Source organism: Kryptolebias marmoratus, linkage group LG5 (genome assembly GCF_001649575.2).
Source record: "Kryptolebias marmoratus isolate JLee-2015 linkage group LG5, ASM164957v2, whole genome shotgun sequence".
In the NCBI taxonomy this organism is placed as follows: domain Eukaryota; kingdom Metazoa; phylum Chordata; class Actinopteri; order Cyprinodontiformes; family Rivulidae; genus Kryptolebias; species Kryptolebias marmoratus.
The window spans coordinates 4,818,283-4,843,845 of NC_051434.1; the positions used below are offsets into that span (position 1 = coordinate 4,818,283).

The 25,563-nt window shown below is 36.1% G+C and overlaps 1 protein-coding gene across 5 annotated transcripts in view; it reads right to left on the bottom strand.

The window, feature by feature from the left end:
• The window catches only part of LOC108243952 (semaphorin-6D), a 141,154-nt gene that overhangs the window by 44,473 nt on the left and 71,118 nt on the right, over window positions 1–25,563 (bottom strand). For 4 of the 5 annotated variants that reach the window (XM_037975694.1, XM_017429723.3, XM_017429725.3 and 1 more), the window contains 10 exons: window positions 25,027–25,123; window positions 9,242–9,461; window positions 8,777–8,891; window positions 7,916–7,973; window positions 5,707–5,763; window positions 5,489–5,590; window positions 2,134–2,224; window positions 1,735–1,857; window positions 544–632; window positions 156–245 (listed from right to left, as the gene is read on the bottom strand). In XM_037975694.1, coding sequence (XP_037831622.1) covers window positions 156–245; window positions 544–632; window positions 1,735–1,857; window positions 2,134–2,224; window positions 5,489–5,590; window positions 5,707–5,763; window positions 7,916–7,973; window positions 8,777–8,891; window positions 9,242–9,386 — 870 coding nt within the window. In that variant the 5' untranslated portion in view covers window positions 9,387–9,461; window positions 25,027–25,123. Of the gene's footprint in view, window positions 1–155; window positions 246–543; window positions 633–1,734; window positions 1,858–2,133; window positions 2,225–5,488; window positions 5,591–5,706; window positions 5,764–7,915; window positions 7,974–8,776; window positions 8,892–9,241; window positions 9,462–12,735; window positions 12,848–25,026; window positions 25,124–25,563 lie in introns of those variants that run through there. The other variant, XM_017429724.3, reaches the window with a different exon arrangement.

A 25,563-nucleotide genomic window follows, 5' to 3' on the forward strand; every position in this document is an offset into this window, starting at 1 on the left:
AATGGCAAAATGGCTTTCCTATGAATCAAACTGCTTCTACTGAAACTTATGTTGTTCTACAGGAAGACTGGACACAGAGAGAATAAAGAGTTGATCCAGTTTAGTTACTCAGTTCAGTTTATTTCTTTCACGAGTTTCACGTTTAGGAAACTCACTTTTAGGAAAGAAGTCCAGTATCTGTCCAGAACCCGAGGAGATCCTCCGTTATCGTTCTTACAGACTCGGGCGACTCGAGAAAATACAACCTGTGAGCATGCAAATGAAGAGTCTTTTTAAAGTGCAAAGGCAAAGGAAAAATATCTGCTACATTTTTGAAACCAGTAAAAACTTTCAGCCAACCACATGAACAGTATCAAGTCTTTAAAAGGTTTTTAGAAAGTAATCCTTTACTTGATCATCACTGCAGTCATACAGCTACAAGACTATTGTTTAAAAAACATTTTAAACAAGTGTACATGGAGTTTAGTTCTTGTTCTGGCTCAGTAACTACTTTACTGTGGTAAAGAGGTTCTCACTCACACACACACACACACACACACCTACCTTGCCCAGGGCTGTATATTCCACTGCGATCTCACTCAGGAAAAAGTAGACGTAGTTACCATAGTCGATGGCGTGCAGGAAGTGAGGCTCTGCAGAGAGAAAGGGATAACAATCAGCTATTTTCTTAAGTTTCAAGGTAAAACTCTTTTCTTTCCCTCCAACTTTTCACCTTCGGTCTGTGCTTTTTAAAACATTCTTGCGGTTATAAGGAGGGAAAACCTTGTTTCACATGCTTTTAGTTTTCTGTTACTGAGAGTTTGCCTTTCCCCAAATTATTTCCTTCAACCCAGAGAGCAGAAGTTTCAGAATAACGATGAGCTTCATTAGCTTCGTTAAATGGCGACCTGTTCTAAAAGATCAGAATGTGGTGTGCAAGATGGCGTCGGTGATTACATTTTCTCTTAGAAACGTTGAACAGGTTTCAGAATCGTGCAGAACTGCATGGTGGCTCGATGCTCACATATGAGAGAATTATACTCAGTTAACATTTGTTTTATAGCGCAACAAACTTTTTAAGTGTTTTGTTAACTTTCTAAGGTAATTCATAACTGATTAATTATTTGTGCCAAAAAATACATTTAGCTTAAGTTAAAAGGATCACTTTATACCTTAAAAATGCTTCATTTGAAACTCAAGAAAGACCTGTTAAAGGCCGACAAAAAGTAGGAATCTTCTGATGGCTACATTTACATAAAGGTATTTAAACTTGCTGCTTTTGCAAGATAAAAAACTGACAGACAATACAGACCATTTGACAATTTTCTCCTATTTATGCGTAATATAAATGGAAAAAAATATATATATCTGCATTAAAATCGCTGAGCTCTAGCTTTAATTTCAGTGAGTTTACATCACGGTGCCGGCTGTCGAAGCCTGAGAGGACAAAAGGAAAGAACATCTGCTGATGTCTGCATCAAGGACATCAGGCAGTTACTAATGCAGCTAATGTAGTTTATTCTGATAAAAACAACTAAATCTTCTTCAAAGATCTTTCTAGTGATAAAACTAAATCCAATAAAAACTAAGACTTAGTAATTAAATCAAGCATCAGATACTTAATGCTTCTTGGTTTGACAAAAGCTGCAATTTTCTGAATGATGTGAACTGCAAACGTGACAAAGTTTTTTAAAAACAAACACTAAATGTATTTCCAGTCACAAGGCCATCAATAAACTCGACTGTGGGACATACCTCGGAGCCACTTGGAGTCATATTTGACAGTCCTGAGGACGGGTCGGCCTTCCCCCAGACTTCTGTAGATGACGGCGTCGCTGGCGAGGAAGTCTGTCATGGTGGCTGAATAGAAATCTCCTCCTGAACACAACACAACTCTTCAAACTGCACTCCTCTTTAAAGAAACTCAATTTAAGAAATTACTTTCAAAATTATCTTAAAATTTTAATACAGACTTTAATCTATGAAAATTCTTTCACAGCCTAAAAGGAAGATGAAATTCAATAAAATATCCACTTTTACTGCACTGGTTATTGGTCTCTGGATGCATATTTTTTTGGTGTAATTTCCAGAAAGTTGTTTTTTTTATTATTAAAGAGTTATAGCAATATCAATAATAGGGATCTGCTCTCTCACCAGCAAACAAGCCAACGTTGGACTGACTGGACTCAAACGGACATCGAGCCTGACCCACCACTTCCTCCCCAACCAGCTCCAGAGACGTCATCTGAGAATAACAGGAGAAAAATGTCTTATTATAAACACGACAAACAACTAAAACAAAACAAATAAAAGAGGAAGGCAAAAGGTTTTTGGAGTTTTAAACACTTCCGATCACTCAGTAGAAGTTTATTCAACAATGTTAATGAGCTCAAGCATTTTTGAAGAATGTTCACTAATTTTCACAGCTTTATTTCCATAATAACGCTGCTAATCTGCAAATGCGACATAATAGGGTAATCTGGTCATTTTTGAAGTGATATTCACCTTTAAATAGTATCGATAGTTAGTACCTTACCAAGAGTGACATCAGTTACAGAGCAAAGCTAATGGCTTGTCAAATGGGAGTATTTTATTGTAGCTGAGCTAATATTTCACACTTGTTGGGCTTGTTGCTTTAATAATATACTGAGGATGATGCTGAAAGTACAAACAGACCAATTTTAAAACAAGAGATCATAGTTTGCCCCGCATGACAAAACTGATCCTTTTATGACTGTACTCCATTTAACAATATAATAAAAAAAACAGTAAGTATTGCAGTAATAAAAGCTTTTATCTGAAAATAGTTGCTGTTGAAAGAAAAGCTCAGCTAACATTTTGATAATGTGTTGACAGTTTTATTTCAGTTAATTATGCTGCCGAGCTGATAGAGCTCTGATAATATTTCACCGCCGTTTTATTTCAGTTTTATTGCAGTTAATTATGCGGCTGATATTGTTCTCGCCGAGCCGATAGAACTCCTCCCTCGTCCCTGCAGCTGTGGCGATGGCACTGTTTTCTGAGTATGTTAGCTGAATCTCTAACAGGGAGTTTAGCCTTCTGAGAAGCCTCATAAATACACCTGTCTGCTAGATTCTCCCCTGGGAAGCTGAATCTCTTTCGAGCTGCAAGTGTGGAACTCGCTGACCTTTCTGCCAGCCTAGTTTGCTGTTTTTAATTCAGAAAATAGCCAAGTTGCCCTCATCTGTTCCACCTTCACTGTGAAACAGGACGAGGCTCCGTTTCCCTAATAATAATAATATTTTATATATATATATATATTTTTTTTTTCCTGCAGTATTACTGGCCTTCTGTTGCTGTTATGTTTAACAGACAAGGAAGTTGATTTAAAGCCCCTCAGCAGGGGTTTTACACACAAGACAAGACCGTTTAAAATGATTTGGTGGCCCGTTAAAGGAACCCTAATGTTTTCATATTTCGTTTAAGAAATTCCCATCCTGAAAACAGCAGCCTGGGGATTGGTTTATGAATTACTTACATCAAAATAGATTGAAAACAAGCAGAAACAAGGAGGTTTTGTGTACAACATTCTCATACTAAAATGCTAACTTGTATAAATCAAATCCCTGATTAAATGTCTGATCTCACTATTTAAAGTTCACTTAGATGACTTATGTAGCAGTTTAGCACTGATAAATAAAATAAAATGAACAAAATAAAAATAAAAACTTCTGCTCTGCTCTCTGAAAAGTTCAAGACGATTGTGGTGTATATTGCACCTTGAAAACAAAGTAAGACCAGGCATCAATGTTTCTCCAAGAGCTACGTGTCTGCTTTTAGATCCAAACTCTTCAAAAACAGAAAGGAAAGCTCCTCATCTTCTGGCAAACGTGTTGTTTTTCCCACCACCGGAGATTTCCAAGCATAAGAAGTTTTTGCTAAACAGGGTCACCAGCTGCCAATCAAACTATCAGAACCACTGCAGAGCAGGGAAAAAAGAAACACAGCGCCGGAGTGACACCTGAGGTTGTGGGATTTATGAAGGTGGTGTTTTATTGAGACCAGGCATCCAATTATGACAGAGGGGACACTGTCAGAATCAAAGTCATCTCGTCCTTGAGACAATATCCCTGCTTATTATATGAAGACAGGGCAAAAAGGGTACAGGAAGTCAAGAGCTGAGAAGATAAAGACTTAAAAGAAGAAAAAAATGTCACTTCACCAGTCTACAAACAGCCTTGTAAAAACCAAAAAAATGGCAATAAAACCAGCAGGTAATCCAAGGACAAACTAATTTAAGAGGAAGTCTTCTCCTCAGACTTATTTACAGTCATCAGCCTGGCAGATAAAATGCAGCAACATTAGAAGTGTCGCAATTACATGAATGCTTGCACATATCTAACATTTTATTAAATAATACATGCAAATACATATCAGGTAAAGTCTTTATTTAACAGCACAGAGTAACTATGAACCCACCTGACAGCTTGATAACAGTATGTTGTCCTTTTTAAAGAGGGATGTCAAATTTATATTCTCAATCTATTTTTACCACATTAAATGCTGATCTAATACACAGAATTCTTACTAACATTTAAAATAAAAAAACATCTAGTTTTTTGTTAATCTGAGCCTGATTTTTGTAATAACTGCTTTTTAAACATATTTGTAATTATAATTTAATTAAAATCCAACAAAACAAAATAGAAAAGACATATGTAAAGTGGTTATTTTTGTGATTTGAACGGTTTATAATGCCACAACAGCCAGAATGTTATTTATTATGTTTCTGTAATGTAGTCTGAATGTTGCATAAATGTTTGGAGCTTTACCAAACTCTTCATCAATTAGTGGCTAATTTTATATCAAAAGTCTGGCTGCCTGAAGTGGGCTGAGGGATGAAGATGTTCGAACATGTGAGTAGTTCAGTGGTAAACAAAATACTCAACCAAACATAAGGGTCCTAAAGGAACTTTCTATTCATGTGAAAAATAGAGTAAAACCAGCTAAAACACCTTGAGCCAATTTAAACCAATTTATATTGAATTTCACATACTTACCACATAAACTGTGCTAAGATGATTAATACACAAGGAACAGAAAAACAAAGTCTACTTGTATACTTCTTTATGTGAGAAACCAATCCAGCTGGAAACATCTTTAATCTTTAATAATATTTTGTGTTTCATTCCTGTTTGTCTTTCCTTTGGAATCCATCGTCTCATAAGTAATTTAGTTTTAGCTAAATAAAAGGGGCGAAAACAAATACAATTAAAGAGTTATTAAGGCTTCAGATTGCCTTCCTGAAAATCCAATACTTTTGAAGACCTTCAAACAGCCAGCAGTTATTTCCCACCACTGCAGCCGGGAAACTGTCAATACATATCGAGCTGGAAAAGACCTCTCACTGAACGAGTAAAATGTGTAGGAACAACCCATGGGGTTCGCCAAATGACCTTTTACAGAAGAAGAAGAGAAATACTAAGCCATTACACTGCCGTGTTGAGAACATGTATCTGGATTGCATTAACCAGTGATTTAATGTTACCTTGTAGTTTCGACAGGTTGGGTTGAAAGCATTGGTACCACAGGCAAAAAGAGTCTCATCGTTTCGAGGCACCAGCACTTTCACGTAGTTGTAGCACTCATCCTGAAACACATATGTGACTGAAGTGAAAAATTATTTCCACTAAGGGAATATTAAAAAAAAATTAGATGAAGAGAGAGAAGACAAAGAATCAAGTAGGGTTTGGAGAATAAACTTACGCTGTTCTTTCCTCTGACCGTGCACTTGCTGACGTCTGTGGACTTCCATGTCAGCTTCTGAAACACAGGGCCAAAGTGGAGGAGAGCGTAATTTTCCTTGAGACGTCTGGTAAAGAGCGTTGATTAGAAAAGCGCGCAAACACACAGGTGAGGAGGAAGATGAGTCATGTCTGACTGAAGAGCTGTTTGAACAAACACTTCAGGTCAATCAGCGAGCAGCTGTTGAGGCTACAGCTCAGATAAATGTTGGCAGACGCAGAGAGAAAAGTTGCACCACAAATCTGTTATCTGCGCTGGAGATTTCTGTTCACAAAGAAATCCTTCCTGAGAGGTTGACTGGAATTCTTTCTGTTTAGGAAATTATTTTAATAAATAACTCAAAAAATGATACAGCTGCAGAGGAAACTGTAATGATGGAAAGTTGGAAACATCTCCAAAGATTGCTATGAATGAATGAATCTGAGTTGTTGACACTGGATGATTGATCAACAGTGGTGACCAAACATGGGTGAATTTTCTTGAACAGAAACTTCAATACCCAGGGGACAGAGACACTCCTTTGTAGTGACCTGTCAGAATTACACTGCTCTGTAATCTCCCCTGCTTGTTCCAGTCTGAAGGGTGGATAGGAGGTCACTGGAGTCTGGAATCCAGCAGTTATGTCTTGATAACACGGATCTGTGCTTGGGTCACCTTCTCTTTAACTTTGTGAGGGCTGCTTGGTGTGGACAAGTTTATCTATGTCTCAGACTTTGCTGTAAAACAGTTTGTAAATGATGCTTAAATTCTTTAAATTCTGCATCTTACTTTTACATCAGCAGTCCCCAACTTTCAATGCAAACAAAAACCAAAGAAAATGCACTTAATTCTGTAATATAATATGTAATACCAAGACCAGACTTAAGAGATATACTCTTAAATCTTGATATATACAAGATTTAAGTCTTCCTCTTCAATGCTCAATATTTTGTGACCGCGGCAGCAGCTAGTAGTTTGAAGGCAGTTTTAATATTCAAAGAAAAGTTGACTAATTTCTTTGTTTTTTGCATTACAAATGATTGGAGCTTATGTAATTACCAATTTCAGATAAGCAAATACTGTCAACATGTGTAGACAGACAGAAAGCCAATTTCCGAAGACATGATTCACTTTGTTGCTGTAGCTTTTTTTCCAGACGATGTTACCATAAGTGAAGCGATTATTGTTTCCATTAACGTGCAGAAGAAAAAAAAGCCCCACTGGAAACATCTTTTAAAGTAGATAAAATATGGTCACCAATGTTGAATGCTTCAGTAAAAGAAAAAAAGGTAAGATGTTTAAAGTAAAATCCATAAAGAGGCAGAGATGAAGCAGGAAGCGATGCAGTTCTCAGACGTTCGACTGGGGTTGAATCATTGATAACGAGGATAACAGCTCGCATCAAAGAGCGGCTGGAAGCCCACCGTCCTACAATACACCGGGAGGCCTATTACTGTCAGAAGCCACCCTGTAACCTTCTTCCTTTGATGAGAAGGAGGTGTGGAGATCAAAGGAAACGTGTCCTTTGTGCTGCCTCAAATATTACAAGCCACTATAGTTTTGTTTAGCCGCCCTCATACTTAATGGATCTATTGTGCGAAAAATAAAAAGGTTCTTTCGCTGCGTTGTCAGCCATCAGTTTTGTTGTTGCTTTACAAGCTTTAAAAGAAACATTCTAGTACAAGATGAAATCTCAGAGTGAAGCTGCACCGAGATCAGTAGGTGCTCGGAGTATGTGCTGGAAATGACTCGGCTACTATCACAAAATATTTAAGCTCAGTGTCTGTAAAAACGACTGAATTATAAACTGTTTTTGTGTTTGATGAGGCTGATAAAAGTCCCGGGCAGTTACATGATCGCCCACTTGATGTGACAGTGAGCGATAAATAACCACAACCGAGGAGTGGGAAATTGCCCCATAGTAATTTACACAATAAAACCAAAACGTTGCTCCTTCCAAAGCATTCAACCAGCTTTTTTCTTTAAAATTATTTTTAAATATAGCTGCTCAACAAGTTCAGAGCTCAAAGAGCAGCAGGCAGCAGCTCTAGGGCTGAGAGCCAAACTCTGATTCCACAAAGTCTGTTTTTTTTTTGTTTTTTTACATTCAAAACACACCACACAAACATTTTTGTGCTCTCTGGAAGCAGCACATCCAAAAATAAACTGTTTATCGTATAAATTTACTCACCAGCTGCGGGACAAACTCTTCTGAAGCCGTCGTCAGGTTCACAGCAAACACATGATCCCTGAGGAGTTCAAAGCACAGAGTCAGGGTAACCGTGCAGATTCACATCTCTGAAGATTTATTGGATTCTGGTGAATGTGCTTCTTCATACTTGTGTAGCTGTTTCCATTTGTGTTTGGTTGAGTCAAGTTTAATATTGTCTTTTGTTCTGTTGGTGTTAATGGTGGCGTCTTTATTAGTAGTCGCACTTTGCATTGATGCTGATTTTGGCTTTCACCTCATTTTTGATTATTTGATGCCTGATTTTGGCTTTCAGTGTGTTACCTTGTCAGGAGGGTTTTCAAACCCTGAGGCAGACTCTGTGTAGAATTAAGGAATCAAAAGCAAAAGGCCAAACAAACTCCAAAGGAAAATCTTTGATAACAAAATTTAAAGAAGTTGAGTTTTAATTTTTTATAACATAAAATCATGAAAGGAAATTTAATGTTTTTCACTATGGAAAAACTAATAAAAATTCTCCCGACTAATTGAAAATATTAAAAAGTATGTCCTAAGTTGTCTGAGACCAAAATTTAAAGAAAAAGTTTAATTAGCTACTTGGGTGTCAAAGGAAAAAAAGCAAATACTTCCCAAGTATGAAGATTTAAAAGCAGAAAATAACTGGAATTTTACATTTACTTTTTTAGCTCTGAGTTCAGACAGCTGAAAATTGATTTAAAATAAGTTTAAATAGTTTATATGCACCTCTGTCTGCATAGTAATGGAAACTTTACTATTAAATCATGTTTTTTAAGATAATGACCATTGTTTTTGTATTTTTATTCTAATTTCTGCATGTGTGTGTGTGTGTGTGTGTGTCCTGACCTGGCTGCAATGTACAGCATATGATTGATCCGTAACATTCTCTGAAAATCTAGTCCCAGTCGCAAAGTGTCGTTGTCCTGAAGCAAACCCTGAAATCCTGGATACTGATACGACTCTGAAAACAAATATTTAGAAATTTTTCTTCACATGACCCCTTTGCTCCAAACAAATTGTCCTAAAGGCTACCTAAAAACAGCCTAAAAACGGCCTAAATAAACAAAAAAAAAAATTAAAGAACAAAAAATGACAATGGAAAAAATAAATAAATTTAGTCAACTGTAACAAAAGTAAAACAAACAAAGAAAAATACTTATCAAGTAAAATGAATAATTTCCTTTTTCACTTTAAAATGTGATCATATAAAGAGCAGAAACACATCTGACATTAAAGATAAACACAACAGAAAGCAGATCACTCGTTACGCTCATCGACAGAACCAACTTGGAATCAAACCGACCCACTCACGTTCTGAGTTGACCACATTGAGCGGCTCCAGGTCTTTCGGGAAGGATGTTGTTGAGACCGACTCGGACACAAAACAGGAAGTGAGAAGGAGCGTCAGCCTCAACAGCAACAACAGAGGCCACCACAGCCAGTCGGTCGGGGCCATTTTGGAGGAAACCTCTAGCAGAAAGGAGGGCGGCGAGTTGAGATGGCGGCGTCAGCAGGACATGATGAACATCAGCTGTGAGGGGACAGAAAGGAAAAAAAAAGACTCAGAAAAAAGGCCAAAAGTGTTGATCTTTTCTTGAACATTTGCTTCATCTAGAGCCATAAATTATAAGAAATTAGCAATAAACCTGTAAGGCCAAAGTGCAAAACACATAATTAATTACATTCATTAGCATATTGATGGTTTATTTGTGTCATCACACAAAAATACACATTTATCTTGATTAAATCCAACTCTTCTTTATGACAGTAAACTGACGTTGAGGAACTGCTTCAGTGCAGAGCAGAGAATCAGAATCAATCATCGGTGGTTAAGTTGTGTCACAAAATTAAAGCAAGAAGCAATTCAAAGCAGTTTTTCAACATTAGCCAAGTTTGTGAACGTATTAAATTACTTAAAAACATCTTTACCGTTAAATTCTTCATCCTCTATGTTGTGATTTTAAGTCTTTCAGAATTTCAATTATTAAAAAAAACATCTTTTTTATTCTCTAATCCTAAAGCCCTCTAGTTTCTTTTCCTAAATAACACTTTCAAACTGTAAAAAAAAATACTTCAGTCCTCCTACAATCATTTTTCCTTTGACTTTTTCTTCTTGTTTTCCTTCCCATCATGTCATACAGTGACAAAACAGAAAAGACGAGAGCATGAAGGGGACGCAATCTCCTCTAATCCCTCCTTCATCAGCTTCTTACTGCCTCTCTGGATTTGTTCTGTCATCCAAAGTGACAAGTAAAAAGAAGAAAGGTGGACTCGGAGTTGGAAAAACGCTGCTCTCTTCTTTTTTATCAACCTTTTTTTTGCCACTGGAAATCAACTTAAAAGAGAAAAATAAGAATGTGTTAATCTCCCATTTCTTCTTTCTCAATATTTTATTATTATTATTATTTTGATCCAAAAGCAGTCAGTTATGTTGTTTGGACATTTTCTTTACCATTTCATTTTCACCACAAACTGCAGACAACTCATTCGTCTTCATTCAGTCAGTGCGAGCTGGAAGAGGAAGGGAGGACGAGCAGGACTAAGAGCATCAGACGGCTCACATCAGTAAACAGCGCTCTATTCATGTCCCCTTTTCAGACAAGTACAACTGTATATATGTGGAAACTGAACAACTGATCTGAGCAGGTCATATCAACACGATTATTCCACCAGGGAATTATAAACAGTTTGGCTGAAACTGTTAAATGGGATCAAGTCACTGTTATGTTCAGTAGCAGAAATAATAACTTTAAAGTTCTCTACCCATGTTTTTTAAGTCAGGGACCTTTGATAAGACTGCTTCTGTAATGTGGTGATTGCTGGAACATTACGGCTTCCACACGTTTGATCAAACTGCTTCTGGTAAAAAAAAAACTAAAAAAAAACTGCCTTTCACTCTGCTTTTTGACAGTTAAGCAACTCTGAGCTCGGAGTTGATATTTCTTCTCTTATTGCGATCACAGGCACTGTATTTGAGAGGTTTTAAATGAAAACAGCATCAGAGTGAATGCCTGATGAATTCCAGCTGAAGTTGGAATAACTCTCATTCAGTTAAAGAAGTGCCATGTCAAAAGTTAACAGACAGAATTGCTTCTTTAATGAGACCATCAGCTACATTGTGTTGAGGCATTTCTTCTAAAAATTGCAAACATCTCAGTTAGTAACTACAGTAATTTCCATCAAGGGAAAAAGTCACTCAGCTGCAAGGGGGGAAAGTCAGCTGGTATTATCTAATAAGGTAGCATCTCACTGGGCTGCGATTGTTTGAGACAAGTCGGTAACTCAAAACTGAAAGAAAACTGCATAAAAATAGGCAGAGTGTTTGTGACAGAGACCAGCGAGTCGTGTGGCTGCATTTAGACCAGACAGTTTGTTAAAAACCATGGCTTATTTTGGTTTGCATGGCTTGTAAAACTGTATTCTAGGCCATGCACACCTCCTTCTTTACCAACCCTGCCCTCATACTTGCCTCGGCAGCCACTCCCATGTTTATGATTTAATCTACTGGATTTGCCTAGGATGCCTTTTGTCCAAAGACAGCTTCAAAATACAACTTTTGCATTCTTGAGACGGGTTGAAGATGCCCGCAACAACTGACTATACTGAGAGAAAACTTGTTGCACAAATGTTACGCACAGTTTCAAAACTCAGGCAACAAGAGTGTGAACCTCTGCGACTTAGACAAGAAAACTGAGATCCCCTGTGAAGGTTTTGAGACATATTGGAGACTATTTTGCAAATGCTGAAAGGAAGACCATTTGTTCCTTTTTTTTGCAAAGGAAAAGTTCCAGCCACAGAAATCAGAAACAGCAGCTCAGATTGGAGCACACATTAGTGGAGACACATTTTCCTTTATTAGGAGTAGACTTTGTGAATCAGGCTTTCATGATGCAACAGTTGCAAAGAAACAATTACTGTACAAAAGCCAATAAGAAGATAGGAAACAAAAGAAACGTATTACATCAGTGGAAGTAAAAGTCCTTAATGAGAAAAGTAAAATAGAAATAGTATTGTTTTATCCAAATGTTGCCCACTGACTTTTAAGGTTTTGTTCTTAAACAGACAAACCCAAGACACATATAGTAGGTGTTTGTAGACTTTTTGCACAGGTAATGAAATCTTGATCTTAGTGGGGTTTTAATCTGGTTAAATAATGGAAATAAAATGAACATAATGACAACAAGTCTAGTGTTAATAAATGAGACTTTGACAAACTGGACAGATTTTTCATATTTTGCTACCAAGTAATGATCATCTAAAATAAAAAAATAAAAATAAGCCTTCATATGATTCAGTTTTTTGTTTGTGTTTTGTTTTTAAATAAAAATAGCCCTATAAATATGTTTATTCCCTGAATCAACAGTTTGCTGCTTAAAGCCAAAGCAGCCATGATGTCAGTCCTCTTTCAGTGAGACAAGGCTGGGACATATGTGGTCTAACGAATGACTAATCAGTCCTATGCATGTACATGCACATGCATGGGAGAAAAGACGGCTTTTTAGGGTTTGTTTGAGACATTTTGTATGAAGGTCTGTCCCTTTTTCCAAACGTAATTTACATCTGCATGTGTACACGTAGACGGGAAAGACGCACGGAAAGATTTCTTGCCAGTCGGTGTGTTGCAACGTGCAAGGTGCCTGAAGGTACATCATATGCCTGTTTGAGTGTAAAACGCGATGTGGTTCAGCTGTGATCCCTTTTCTTCTCTTGTCACTGAGACACAAATTAGTCTCTGCGCTGCAGAGCTGAAATCTAAAGCATCTAAAAGCACATAATTACAGTTTAATGTACAACAGCTCACTTACTTTTGCTTCAGTGATTTAAAACGTCGTTACCTCCACCAAGAAGACTGTTGGTTCACTTTGTTTATCCACAGATGTGAAGGCGGAGGCAAAGGTACTGTTTATTAGCTGTCAGGCAAAAATTAACAGAAAATTAAAAAAAACAAATAATAAAATATACTGAATAGTACTCTGCTGGCTTTCAGTGCTACCACAAGTAACCTTGGATACCATTTTGATGAGAATTTTATGTTTTTTCCCCCCACATTGCAGAAGGCTCTACAGTTGCTTTTCCAATTTCTCTAATATTACTAACATCACAAACATCTTAAATCAAAGCCACAGTGGTAATCTAAAATGTTGCACCCTGGGTACTGACTGGGTTGAACATACGCTTTAAAAGGGCAACACAATTTAAACAGACGAGGATTGCATTGAACCGTGGCTTTACCCGTTTTTCAGTGTTCTGGTTTTTATCTTAGCAGAAATACTACTTGTGACAAATTCTCCTAGATAAAAGAAAAAGGTAATATTACCCACAATGAAGTGAGAAAATGAACATAACTCTACAGTCACAAGAATAAACTGCAACACGGTCCCAATTTAATAGTGAATAACTTTTAATCAGACTTTCAGAATTTATTTTAATCCAACTTTTACTTACTTTAAAAAGGAAAGCAAAAAATGTAAATATACTTTATTAATTAAATATAGCTTGCTGCAGCATTATCTTCAGCTGCTTATATTCAAAGCCAGTCAATGATTTCAAGTCTGATAATAAAAAAGGGTAGCAATACATAACACAGCTTGGTATTTATAAGGTAAGTACCCGGTACCTACGAGGTATACGGGTACTTACCTCGTATATATCACACATGATACCCCGTATGCACCTTGTGCGTTACCTCACAAGTACTGGCATGTATTATGTATTGCTACCAGAAGAAATATATATCCAAAAGACCTAAAAACAAGAAAAAACCAAAAGGAAAAGCTTTTGCATTTGTTTGACCTTGTTCTGAACAGTGATAATACATAGTTATACCTGTGGTTGATTATAGCAGCATTTTTAAAGTTAAACTGGCATTTAAAGTACATAGTTGTACAAACTCAGAAAAACTCAATTAAATCAAATTTATCCAGTTTCAACCCTCTCAATATAATCAGCTCTTCAAGCCAAAACCTTGGTCATTGCTTCCAACTAATTTTGACATTAACTAATGAAGGATTTTTTTGAAGGAGTGACTAACTGTGTTCAGATTAAATGTCACACACCGAGTGACTGATCCAATCTGATTTTAGAATTACTAACTACGTCTTTTTATTGTGCTCTTTTGTTTCGTGTTCAGAAGTGAAAATAGCCGTAATCATGCAGTTTCTGATGTAATTACAGACCATCTAAAAACGAAATGTACACGAAAGGGTTTTATCTATCAGTATTTTCTCTTTAAGTCTTCACTTTTTATTCTGACATTTTACTTTTTTGCCCTTTTCTCCTTTCTTGCTCAGTTTGTAACATCTGTTTCACTTGTTTTTTTTTTATTTTTGAGAGTTCTTTCTTGCCTTCTCTGTGCCGAGCCTGAAAGCGTTTCAGATTTTGTTTCACCTAATCCACCTCTGTCTGTCAAATCAAAATCACCACTTCTTTTTCCAGCTCTCAGATGGTTGTCAAAAGTGTTTCAAACTCTATCGCCCACAGTCTTTTCTTTTCTTTCTTTTTTTTTGTTTAAGTGGAGAAAAACCTTTGAATACCCTGGGATTTCTTCCTTTGCACACATGAACCAAACGCCATGCTCGGGTCGAACAGTTTGAGAACTTTATGTCCATCTCCAGTCAGTCAGTCTGGATTCATTTAGATAATCGAAACATCTTTCTCTCTGCATTGGATGTTTTCTGAAGTCTGAACACGATCTTTTGTTTTTGGCAGGAACAATCTTTCATTTAACCAGCAGAACTAATGTGCCACAAAGGGTTCAGACAGGAACGCCAGTCTCTGGAGTAGTTCAAAGTGATTTATATAACAGGCCAATATTGAGATTTGATCATAAATCTGATCTGCTTTGGCTGCTGGTGTCCACCCACCAGACAGAATTTGATCGATTACACATTTACTGCAAGATTAATCAATTTTACACAACTTCCTGAGGGAGTTAAGACATTAACTCGGACATGGTTAACCCTTTACTGTCCACTGATCTGCTGGCAGAACAACAGCAGTGGGTATATGTAGCTCAGACAATATGAAGCTGCTAAATACTAAAACAAACTCTTGGCATTTTTTGATATTGCAGCCAGTCACCAAAAAGAAAAGCTGAAACCCATCAGGTACCAAAAGGAGAAATAAATATAGAGTTGATACTTTCAAAATATGTATGAGGAAGCACTTTTTGACCTTGAATACTAAAAAGTTTACATACAAGTTTATTTTTTATTTGGTTTCTGCTCTCTAAACTGCTCTGACAGTGAACTGGTGTTTGCTAAAAAATAAAATAAAATAAAAATTCCACCTAGCCAGACATGATTAAGCATCTAGGGTAACTTCTTCCTTAAACAAATTACTGTACATTTTAGACAGAAGCAGAAAAGAAGCCAAAATTGTTACAATTTCTGCAACAAAAGCAGCTGTTTCATTTAAGGCAATACTGACTTCACAGAAAGCAGCTTTTAAACAGGACTTTAAGACATAAGCTATCAAAACATGCACATTGATTATGAACTATAAAGACTTTTTATTTGAAGCTATGAGTCAACTTCCGTTTTTAAGGTGTAGGTTTGTATAAAACAATCGGTGTCAAAACCACTACGTTTTTTCGTCATTCCATTCCTATGGTTTAAATGCCTTTTAATGAGATTTCAGAGGCTGTTTAATATTTTTTTCTTTCCCCCTCAGGTCACATGAAAGGCTGATTAGCTCCCACCCTCCTGTATTTGTTGCTCTGAGCCATCACTCAGTCGTATTTGGTAGCAGAGAGGGAATTCTTCAAAACTTTTTAACATGCTTGTTAAAAAAAAGGGACAGTCGATTGTTCATTTTATTCAGTAAGAAAAACAGAGTCAGTCATGACTTGCCACCCAGAAGCATGACATTCATCTCTTTTCACTCTTTACAAGGTGGTGATGTTTGGAAACAATCATTTGAAACGTGCTACAAGAGTCAGCATGTTAGCAGGTGGAATATACAGCCTAACGCAGACACAGCTAATTAATGAACCAACATCGGCTTGTCAGGCTCAACAACACGTTACATTACAAGGAGCAGAACAACAGAAGAAGAAATTATATTCTGTGTAATATCTGCACAGTTACTTAAAAAGAAAAAAATTAAAACTGCTTGCTGTTGGCTTTCTGGCATTTTAGCTAACACCAACTTTAATCGTTGAGGATCTTTAAGCCTTGCTCTAAATTATAAATAAATGTTATAATTAAAAACATATATATCATATGTTGATTTAAAATCTGTCCTGAGAGCAGGACAAAACTTACACTGATTTTAAACAGTGATTGTCGACATGTTTATTGTGTTTTCTCAGTCTCCTTTTTAAACATGTGTAACCAAATTCAGATATTTATACCAATCTAAAATCATCAAGCAATATGTGATACTATTCAGGCAACAAAATTAATGGTATTTAAAAATAAATAAATAAATAAAAATCAAGTGATGCATTTTTTAAGTTTTGTTTTAATCCCACAATGCTGTGAAACTATTTTTGCTCATCATACCATCTGAATCTCAGCTCATGTTTATTTGAACTTAAATAGCTGCCATCAGGCTCAGAAAGCATGATGGTACTCCCAACTCTCCAGTGAAGTAGAGTCAGCAGTGATTTGTGTTTAGCCTCCGGGCTGCATCACTGAGACTCATGCCAGGTCCAGTAGCCATCTAAATGAAGTGTCCTTTAGTCAGTTGTGAGCAACACCAGTCAGTCAGGAATAAAACAGAGCTATCCATGATGTCGATACACACCAAAATCTCACACAGTACGACTCTTATATTACCACAAGGTCTTCTGACAATTGTAAATATAAAACTTGAAGTGTCTAAAATATTAATGTGTACACTATAGTTCCTTTTCAAATAAGTTCAGATTATTTTTCTCATTTCAAAAAAAAAATGTCACCCTCTTTAATGATTTGATACATCTAAAGAAGAACATTTCTGTGGAAACTTCAGTTCTTTTAAGCCTTGCTTGAAAAAGATGCTATAATATATTTGTATTTTGCATGGCACTGAAACAACCAGGGCTTTTCCATTTCTTTTCATATGCAAAATATTCAATTACCAACAACAAATAACTCAGGTTTGTTGCCTGAAGTGGAGAAAAATAAAAATGCAGCATAGACAAGAGAAACCGCCTTGAAAGCACTTAATGAAAGATGTAGATGAGGCATCTGAGCTCAGCTCTCACTGAAGCTTCATGGAAAATTTGAAACATTAGGTTTAAATAAAAGCTTTCTGCATCGGAAGAAGATGAAAACCTTAAGATTATAAAAAAAAGCTTAACCAAAACTCGCATTTGTATAACCAGTAAGATTTACCTTCATAACTTATGCTAGTTTACTTTTAAATCTAATTCAAATTTAACATCAATTATTTCTCAGTTCTGATGACTGAATAAAATGAATGTTACTGAGTACCCTTTATATTAGAGTCACTAAATCATAATTTCTGTCACCACAAATCATCCATCAAAGGTTCATCAACTTTGCTTCGGATCAGCCAATCACAGTCATAAATCCTCCCTTCTTTCAATTACAGAAAAATGATCTTGGATCAAACGTAGTAAATATGTGAAAAATTGCATCCATAAACACATATTTAACTCATCAAATGATTAATATCTGCCTGTAATGATAATTTAAATTTACTAGACCCATTTCTGCCTGTGGAAGGATTTTGGTCTGTTTGACAAGCGCTCATCAAGCTGCCTCTCTTCGGCTCATTAATTCTTACAACCACCACCATCTTTCTACAACCACTCCTCCTGCAGCTGCTTTCATTTAGATAATTGATAGAAATCATTCGGTGGCAGCTTCCTGTTTGTGTGCCAAATGAACAGTGGCTCACCTCCGTGGCCGGGTGGCAGCGGATTAACTGTTATTGGGAGAATGTCAGAGCGACTTTGAGGTTTCGATGAGATTGGTGTCAGACGGGTCACAGAGGCGGCAGCGGCGGTGGTGATTATGGTGAAGGATGATAAGTGGTAATGAGATTAAGGTCTGCAATGTGAGGGCAACTTTTCCGATTTGGTCATTTACAGCTTCCAGAGAGACAAATGGGTGATCTGTTGTGGTTTCAGTTTGCTCATTGGGAAAGAATGGAATCAAATTTCAAATCAATTGTGACCCTAATTCTTCCATGAAAGTTTGCTTACTGTATATTTCCCCAAACAATTATGGGTATTTCTGATTAAAAACAAACAAACAAAGAAAAAAAAAACCTGCATTCTCCCACTGCATTGGGACCTCTGGGTAATTTTACATACATATCTGAGTCATTTTAGGTCTCAGTTTTTTATGGTTTAAAGGTCATTTTGTGTCTGATATGGAAATATTCTTTTGTTTTATATGGTTACTTTCAGTCTTTGGGCCATTTTGGTTGTAGTTTCTCAAGTCTTTGAGGTCATTGTGTGTTTTTATTCTGTTATTGCAACAAATGCTTGGGTTGTGAGTCATTTCTCCTCAACTTTGTTTTGTTTTAGGAGGTCATTATGATGCTGCTTTTTTATGTTATTTTAGTCTTTTTATAACAGATTTGTATCACAGGGGTCTGTGTGTCTACTTATGTTTTGTGTGCTTGACTTGATATATTTTTAGTTTTCGGAAAGTTTTGTATCTTCAGGGTGTTTATTTTACCGTTGTCAGTTTACGTTACCTTGTTTTTGTATTTGTAGTTATGCATCCTAAAGATTTTATTTTATTTTATTTTATTTGAAATAATTTTACATATTTGCACAAGTATCTTGTACTTGTGTGTTTATTTGGGGAAGAGTTTATGCATGTTTGTGTGTTTGTGATTCTTGTGTTTTTGTTATGTCGAACACAGCACATTAAGATCTAAGACTTAAAAAAACAGCAACTTTCTGAACTTGATGGTTTTCTGAAAAACTTAACAGTCCACTGAAGTTTTTTTTATTCTTTTTTCAATCAAATATCAGAAAGTCAGAAAAAAAAGTGACCACAGGACACGAGTTTTCACAAGATTCACATCTGTTATATTTATCACCCAAGAGCATCATATCCGTTTGTCTCTTCAGTTGGAGGAACAAAGTGAGTATATCTGAGGTGGCTTAAAAACAGATTTACAATTTAGCTGTTTTTTGTTCAGATGCATCGCCTCTCCTTGTGTCTGCCTCCATTTAGCCTCAAGAAGAAGTGTGGGCCTTCAAGTGTGTGCACGGTTTTGTGTGTTTCTGTGCGTCTGCTGGCCTTGAATGGATGCGCCGAGTGCCAGACTGAGAAAGTAGAATCAGTTCTCATTCTGACAAACAACACACCAGTTTCTGCCACAGTGTGCATATGTATGTGTATGTGGGTGTTTGTATTTTTGTGTTTGAGGCTGAAGGACAAATTCTTACAAAAAGACTTCATGGGCGCCAAACTAACAGAGAGACCACCTAAATGAAACTGAGACAACGAGCAGATTGAGGAACAAACGAAGGGAGGAAAATGGAGATGGTTAAAGGCTCATTTCTTCTGCTCCCCGGGCTTTTCTCACACTTTTCTTTTAAACTTTTCTGTACTAATGACTAAACTATGGTGCGAGCACAAAACTAATCCTAGCCGTAATCAATCTGCAGGCCTCTGATTTGGGAGGCACAGCAACACATTTAGATCTGTGAAATCCTGATTTAATGCAGCTTGAAATCAGCTCTTGTGTTTCCTCTGGTTCACTGCAGGCTCAGAAAACCCTTGCCAAAAAAAAAAAAAAAAATGGCATCAGTACAGATTTGCTTTCTTTGTTTATCTACAATAAGTCTTCAGGGTTATATATAAAAGGAAAGCTGGATGTTGGTCTGCAGTTTGATGTTTTAATGGAACTGAAGCAACCATGCAAAAAGCCAAACTATTACTTGAATCTAAAGACAGATTCCTCAAATCCTCCATAAAATAAATACTATATTATGAGCAGCGTTTTGAAGTGGTTTCATTTCTAAATGACTTAAGGATGTAAAAATCCAATTCAGCACCTACAATCTTTACTTGAGTCTTGATTAATGCTGTTTTTTATTCCTTTCATGAAGCAATTACAAGTGTGGTTTAACCCATCTAGATTTGAAAGTCACTGTGTTTAAACACCTCAAAATAAGCAATACAGAAATGTCAAAAATACTGTCTACAACTTACGTACTATAAGTACAAATCCATCTAAAACTGAAAACACAGCTTTTTAAGTGAAGCAATTACTTGAACATTTCAGATGGAATATCCATGTCTTATGTTCGCAATCTGTACCAGCAGGTTTCCAAATTGTCTGCACAGATTCTCAAACAATCTCTTTGTTCAGAGACGATGACAGTGTGCCAGTGTCTACAGGACTTTACAAACCACCCACAGCTGAGAAAGTGGACCTCATACCAGGCACCATTGAGTTGGATTGAGCCAAACTGTTAAATGGAAAAAAAGGCTATAAGATGATTGAAAGGCCGGAGGAGTTGCAGTGTGTATTGAAGCTAACAATAGAGTACACAGAAACCAAGAGGCAGACATTAATATTTCATCATATCTCATTCACTTGCTAATTCTACAAGACAAGTAAGTCACCTGCAAACTCTGACAATACACTGATCATGACAGGAACAGGCAGACACATGGTTTCAGGTAATAAAACAGGTAAGTAGTGCACTATATCTGTGTAAGCTACAAAAATATGAAGTTAGAATGTTTTGTATTGAGTGGAAATTTAGCTTAATTTGGTTATCACTGGTTTGACTACAATATATATGCTATATGTCTCAGTCTCAAACAATAGAAAGTGTTACACTTCTGTCTAAATCTAAAAGTGATCATGTGCACCTAACTTGCTCATACCAGGGCTAAGATACTGTGGAACATACAGATCCAGACTGACAGACAGGTTATGGCTAACCAACTAGGCATTTTGGTGGCTGACAAGCTACAGAAGAAAGCAGCAGTGATGGATGCAGAGATCACAAGTAACTGTAGCATCAAGAAGCTGGATAAATCTTTATCGGTTTCCACTGAAAGAGGAAACAGAGAAGTTGTGCAGAGTCGAGGCCTTAATGGTGCCAGTGGTCATTAGAGCATGCGGGGCAGTGACCTCCAAACTGGTAGAAAGGCTCCAACAGATCCCAGGAAAAAACAACAATAACTCCACAGCAGAGCGCATTGGCTTCCTGTACATTTTACTCTTCTATACGGCTGCCAAACTGAGTCAATATTTATAAACTATTCGTCCATTTTCTGCCATGCAGTGATCTAGTTAAAAAAGGTTTCAAGACTTGCACCATGTTTGTACATGAAAAATGTAAAGATCTGCACTGAGTAAGCAAAATGATTTCCAATGCAAACCGATGTGCTCTTTATTTGTATTTGTGATGTACATTTTCTTTACTTTCACAAAGCTGATGACAACAACAGAAATTACAAAGATTTCTTAAAGTTGCTATTGTTTGTCTCAAAAATAAGATATAAAACTGTCGCAACAATTCAGAACACCTGGCCTCCACAACGTCTTTTATTCTCTATTGCAATTCATTTTTTAAAGTTTATTATGAAGAATTTCATTGCCGCTCTATTGTGTGCCCACATAACTGATGCCAGCGCTGATTGTCTGATTGTCGTGTTGTAATTTATCCCATTTGAGCGAAGTACAGTCAAACTGAAACACTTTAAAATGTGCATGGCTCTTTGTGGGATTCTGGGTGCCCTTTTCTTAATAAAACAGAGTGAATGGGAGCTAAAAAGAGCTCACAGGGAAATTTGTACAGTTAAATAATGGAAACTGAAGGTGAGCTGCTGAAAGATTGAGTAAATTAGGTGAACATGATGAAAGGGTAAAAACAAACTGAATGGATGAATGACGATGAATAGTTGTAGGAGAGGGGAAGAAAAAAATCTGTGAAAGAATTAATTAAAACAGAGTGAAAAAGGATAAAAGACGAAAGACAGAAAATAAATCTAAATATGAAAAAGAACAAGTTATATTGTTGATGATGATGACGAGCGAGAAACAAAACAAAAAAGTTTGGAAAAAAGTGGATAAAAGCTGTAAAAGAAGTGAAAATTAAATACAAGAGAACTAAATAAATATGAAAAAACGTATAATGAGGTGAGAGAATTTAAGAATTGACCCAACAGACACAAGGATGTATTTCTGTGAATTCAACAAACCATTTTCATCCTTTTGTTAAGTCCTGTTTCCTTTTATTGATTCCATCACTTTATTTATGTACTTACTTGATATTTACTTCCTTTATTCCCCCCCCCTCACTTCCTTCTCTGCTGGAAGCAGATTGAAAAATTATTTTATAAAAAAGGAATATAATAGCAGAATAAATCTTTAACTAGTCAAACGGTCATGGTTTACTCTGAGGCTACACTTGAAGGAGAAGAGCCATTATCCTATTTTCATGGTGTTGTTAGGACTTGTCTGCAATCCAGAGGTTATGTTACTGTTATTGTTAGAATTTAACACAGTTCCATATAATACATTGGTTTAAAATCATGTGGTTTACTAAATTGTACTAGAACTGCCTTCAAATCAAATTTGAACAGGACAGACAGTCTTTAAACTCTTCCATGTCACAGAATAATTATGAATTTAAAGTATATTTATGACCATGTGATTTTAGTTCTATAGAAAATTGGTTTACTTTTCAAATAAAACCACAAAATCCTAATTATTCAGTCACTCTCTAATGCTCAACAGCCTTCTAATTGTCCTTCAATAAGTATCAATTTGACCACCATCCTTAATCTCTTAATATATTTTAAAATTGCATGTTTATTTTTTTAAATATCCCTTGTCATATAAGGGATATACAGGACAACGGGATTTTCCAAATACTGTCAGGCAAACAAACTGAAATCATTACAACCTCTAAAAACAATCTGTGGCGCCAGTCAAAGTTGTTTTTAATCACTCAATTTGTCACTGAAAGTAAACAGAACAAAAGGTAAATTGCAAAATAACGGCATTTGTATAATTTGTCACCATAACAGTGAAGTAATTCAAGAGTCAGTGTAGAAAAAAAATTAGACAATGTGTTTTAAATGAGTTCTACTAATAAAACTGCTTCTTTTGTGTTTAACAATCAAACTAGAGTCAACAGCTGAAAATGAGTTTTTACCCCTCGCAGGTGAATTTACGGTGGTGTCAGGTAATGTGTGCTCTCACAGAACATAAATAAAAGAACAAGAACAAATTAAGACTGTGTTGTCCTCCTGCCACTGCAGACTTTAAAGTGTTTAGATTCTTTCACTTTAAGCGCTTATAGAGTTTCACTAATCCAAAGTGTTTACAGAACAACACACTGCTGGGATTCTGTTTAAAATACTCCACAAACATGAGATTATTGACGGTGCTGTGGCAAATCTGGCATTAGTCAAGGTCTGCAGCACCTTCAGTGTCTCATTATGACAGTTCTTTTTTTGCTTGTTTGGTTTTTGAACTCATGACCTCCGTTAACAAGTATAACAGATTGGTCAGAATAACAATAATTTAAAAGAAAAAAAAAAGCTCCTGTGTTTTTGAACAATTACCATAGACCTGTATGATTTCAGCAATAATTTTAAGCTATACATTTACCAGTTATGGTATGAGAAAAACATTCAAAGATTCGCCTTCATTGTGAGTCGTCCAGATGGGTAAACTAATCTGAGATGTTTGAAGCTGCTGATAAACTCAATGTTTATGGCAGAATAAATGAGATTTTTTTTTCTAAATTCCTTCATTGTAAAGAAGTTGTGCAGACACAACAGGAACTGGCAGACTCTCACCTTTGTGTTAGGTGAAAATCACAAACAACCCACGCATCGCAGCCTTTCAACAGAGACTGCCTAAAAGGCTTCTGGGAAATGTACGCAACTGCCATCTGCAGAAAAAATATCGCACTGTAGAAAAATGTGGAAAAAAAACCTAATAATAAACTATTATTGTAAAATAGTAGAAGAAAGAATGATCAAATGGCCCACTCCACACACACACACACACACACACACACACAGCAGTTGTTCTGGAGGCAGCTTATTATTTTCCCGTTTCATTCTGATTGTAATGACACGCTGCTGCAAAATGAATCAGCTAATTTTCACATCTGTTTGAAAAAAGATACACTGTGATGCCTTCACTGCAGCTGGGAATTTTTTGTTCATGAACAGCAGCAGATTTTATAGTTTCTTTACAACACACACACACACACACAAGAGACAGACAACAAAGAGTGACTATGCAAAATATTGATCTAATGATGCCAACTTAATTTTATCAGAACTACAGAGCACTAATAGTTTATAAGGTCCAAATGTTTGTAAATCTTATTTTTAATCAACACATTAAACATGTTTTACAAAAGATCCCAATATGGATAAATTAATTATTTTGTTTTAACTTTTTATACTGTAACTGGGTCAACATAATCTTAAGTACAGATGTTATTTTTAGCTATGGCTCAGTTCAATTAACTTGTTAGTTTATTAAGTACTTTATGATTTATTGGACTTCCCTTATCTTAAATTACACAAGCGTTTTGTCTTCCATGTGTCACTTTTATACATGAATTAAAAAGATCACATAAACAGGACTGAGGTTACTAAACTTTGGTGGGAAAAACAAACAAACTGTATATTAGCTCATTTACCAAGTTATTCAAAATTCCTTTAATACTTTTATTAGTCATTAAGGCGGTCTGAAACAGGGTTTTGTTTTTGTTTTGAAACTCATTTATGATCTCTTTTCCACCACAGCCTCTTACAATTAAAACATGCAACATTCACTACTACACACAAACATTAAAAAAATAAAATCACATAAGTACCTTGCACAGCAGCTTTTTATAATCCAGTTACATTATTAGGGTTAGAAGATGCCAACTAATTATTGTAGCTATGCTTCCATTTATTGGTTTTTACACCTTTGTGTTTGTAGAAATCTTAAACAGACAGTCAGTAAAACTCAAATTTTAAAGATTTCGTACTATTAGATTGAAAATAAATTAAAAAAGCATGAAACCAAAGTTTAGATACCCAGACATAAAGTGCACACAGGCATTTGGCAACTAAAGTAACTCTTCTTTGACATAAATAAATAAACAAACAGAGAGAAAGAGGACAAAACATGTCAACTGTACTTACAGGGAGACAATTTGCAGCGTCGCACCAGCGGAGCTTCCAGGAGGGAGAGCTGATGTAACAAGGATTCAGGAGGCGGGGGAGGACCCCCTCAGAAGTCCTGCAACAAAAAAAACATAATTCTTGAAACTTTACATAAACATTTACTCATATTTCTTGGCATCAAAACAATTGCAGGTTTTTAACAGCAAACAGTTGATCAGGAACAGTCATAATTTTTACTGATTTATCATTTTGATGAGTAAAAGCTAAGGTTGAAGTTGTGCATTTTCCTCACCTTTAAAATGTGACTTTTACTTAATTTTGTTTCATGTTTATTTGCTTTTTACATTTTAGTATTTAGAGAATGTGTCCATTGAGCTGTTGTATGTGTAACCTTTTAAAAATTTTAGGTCATTTTTTTTACATTTTAAGAATTTTAAAGACAAAGTTTAGAGTTCTTGTTCAGTGAAGTTGTCTTCAACTGGGAAAATTGTAATAAACTGTAATTTTGAAATAATCGACAGAAATTAGGCCAATTTAGACCCTAATGTTGAAACA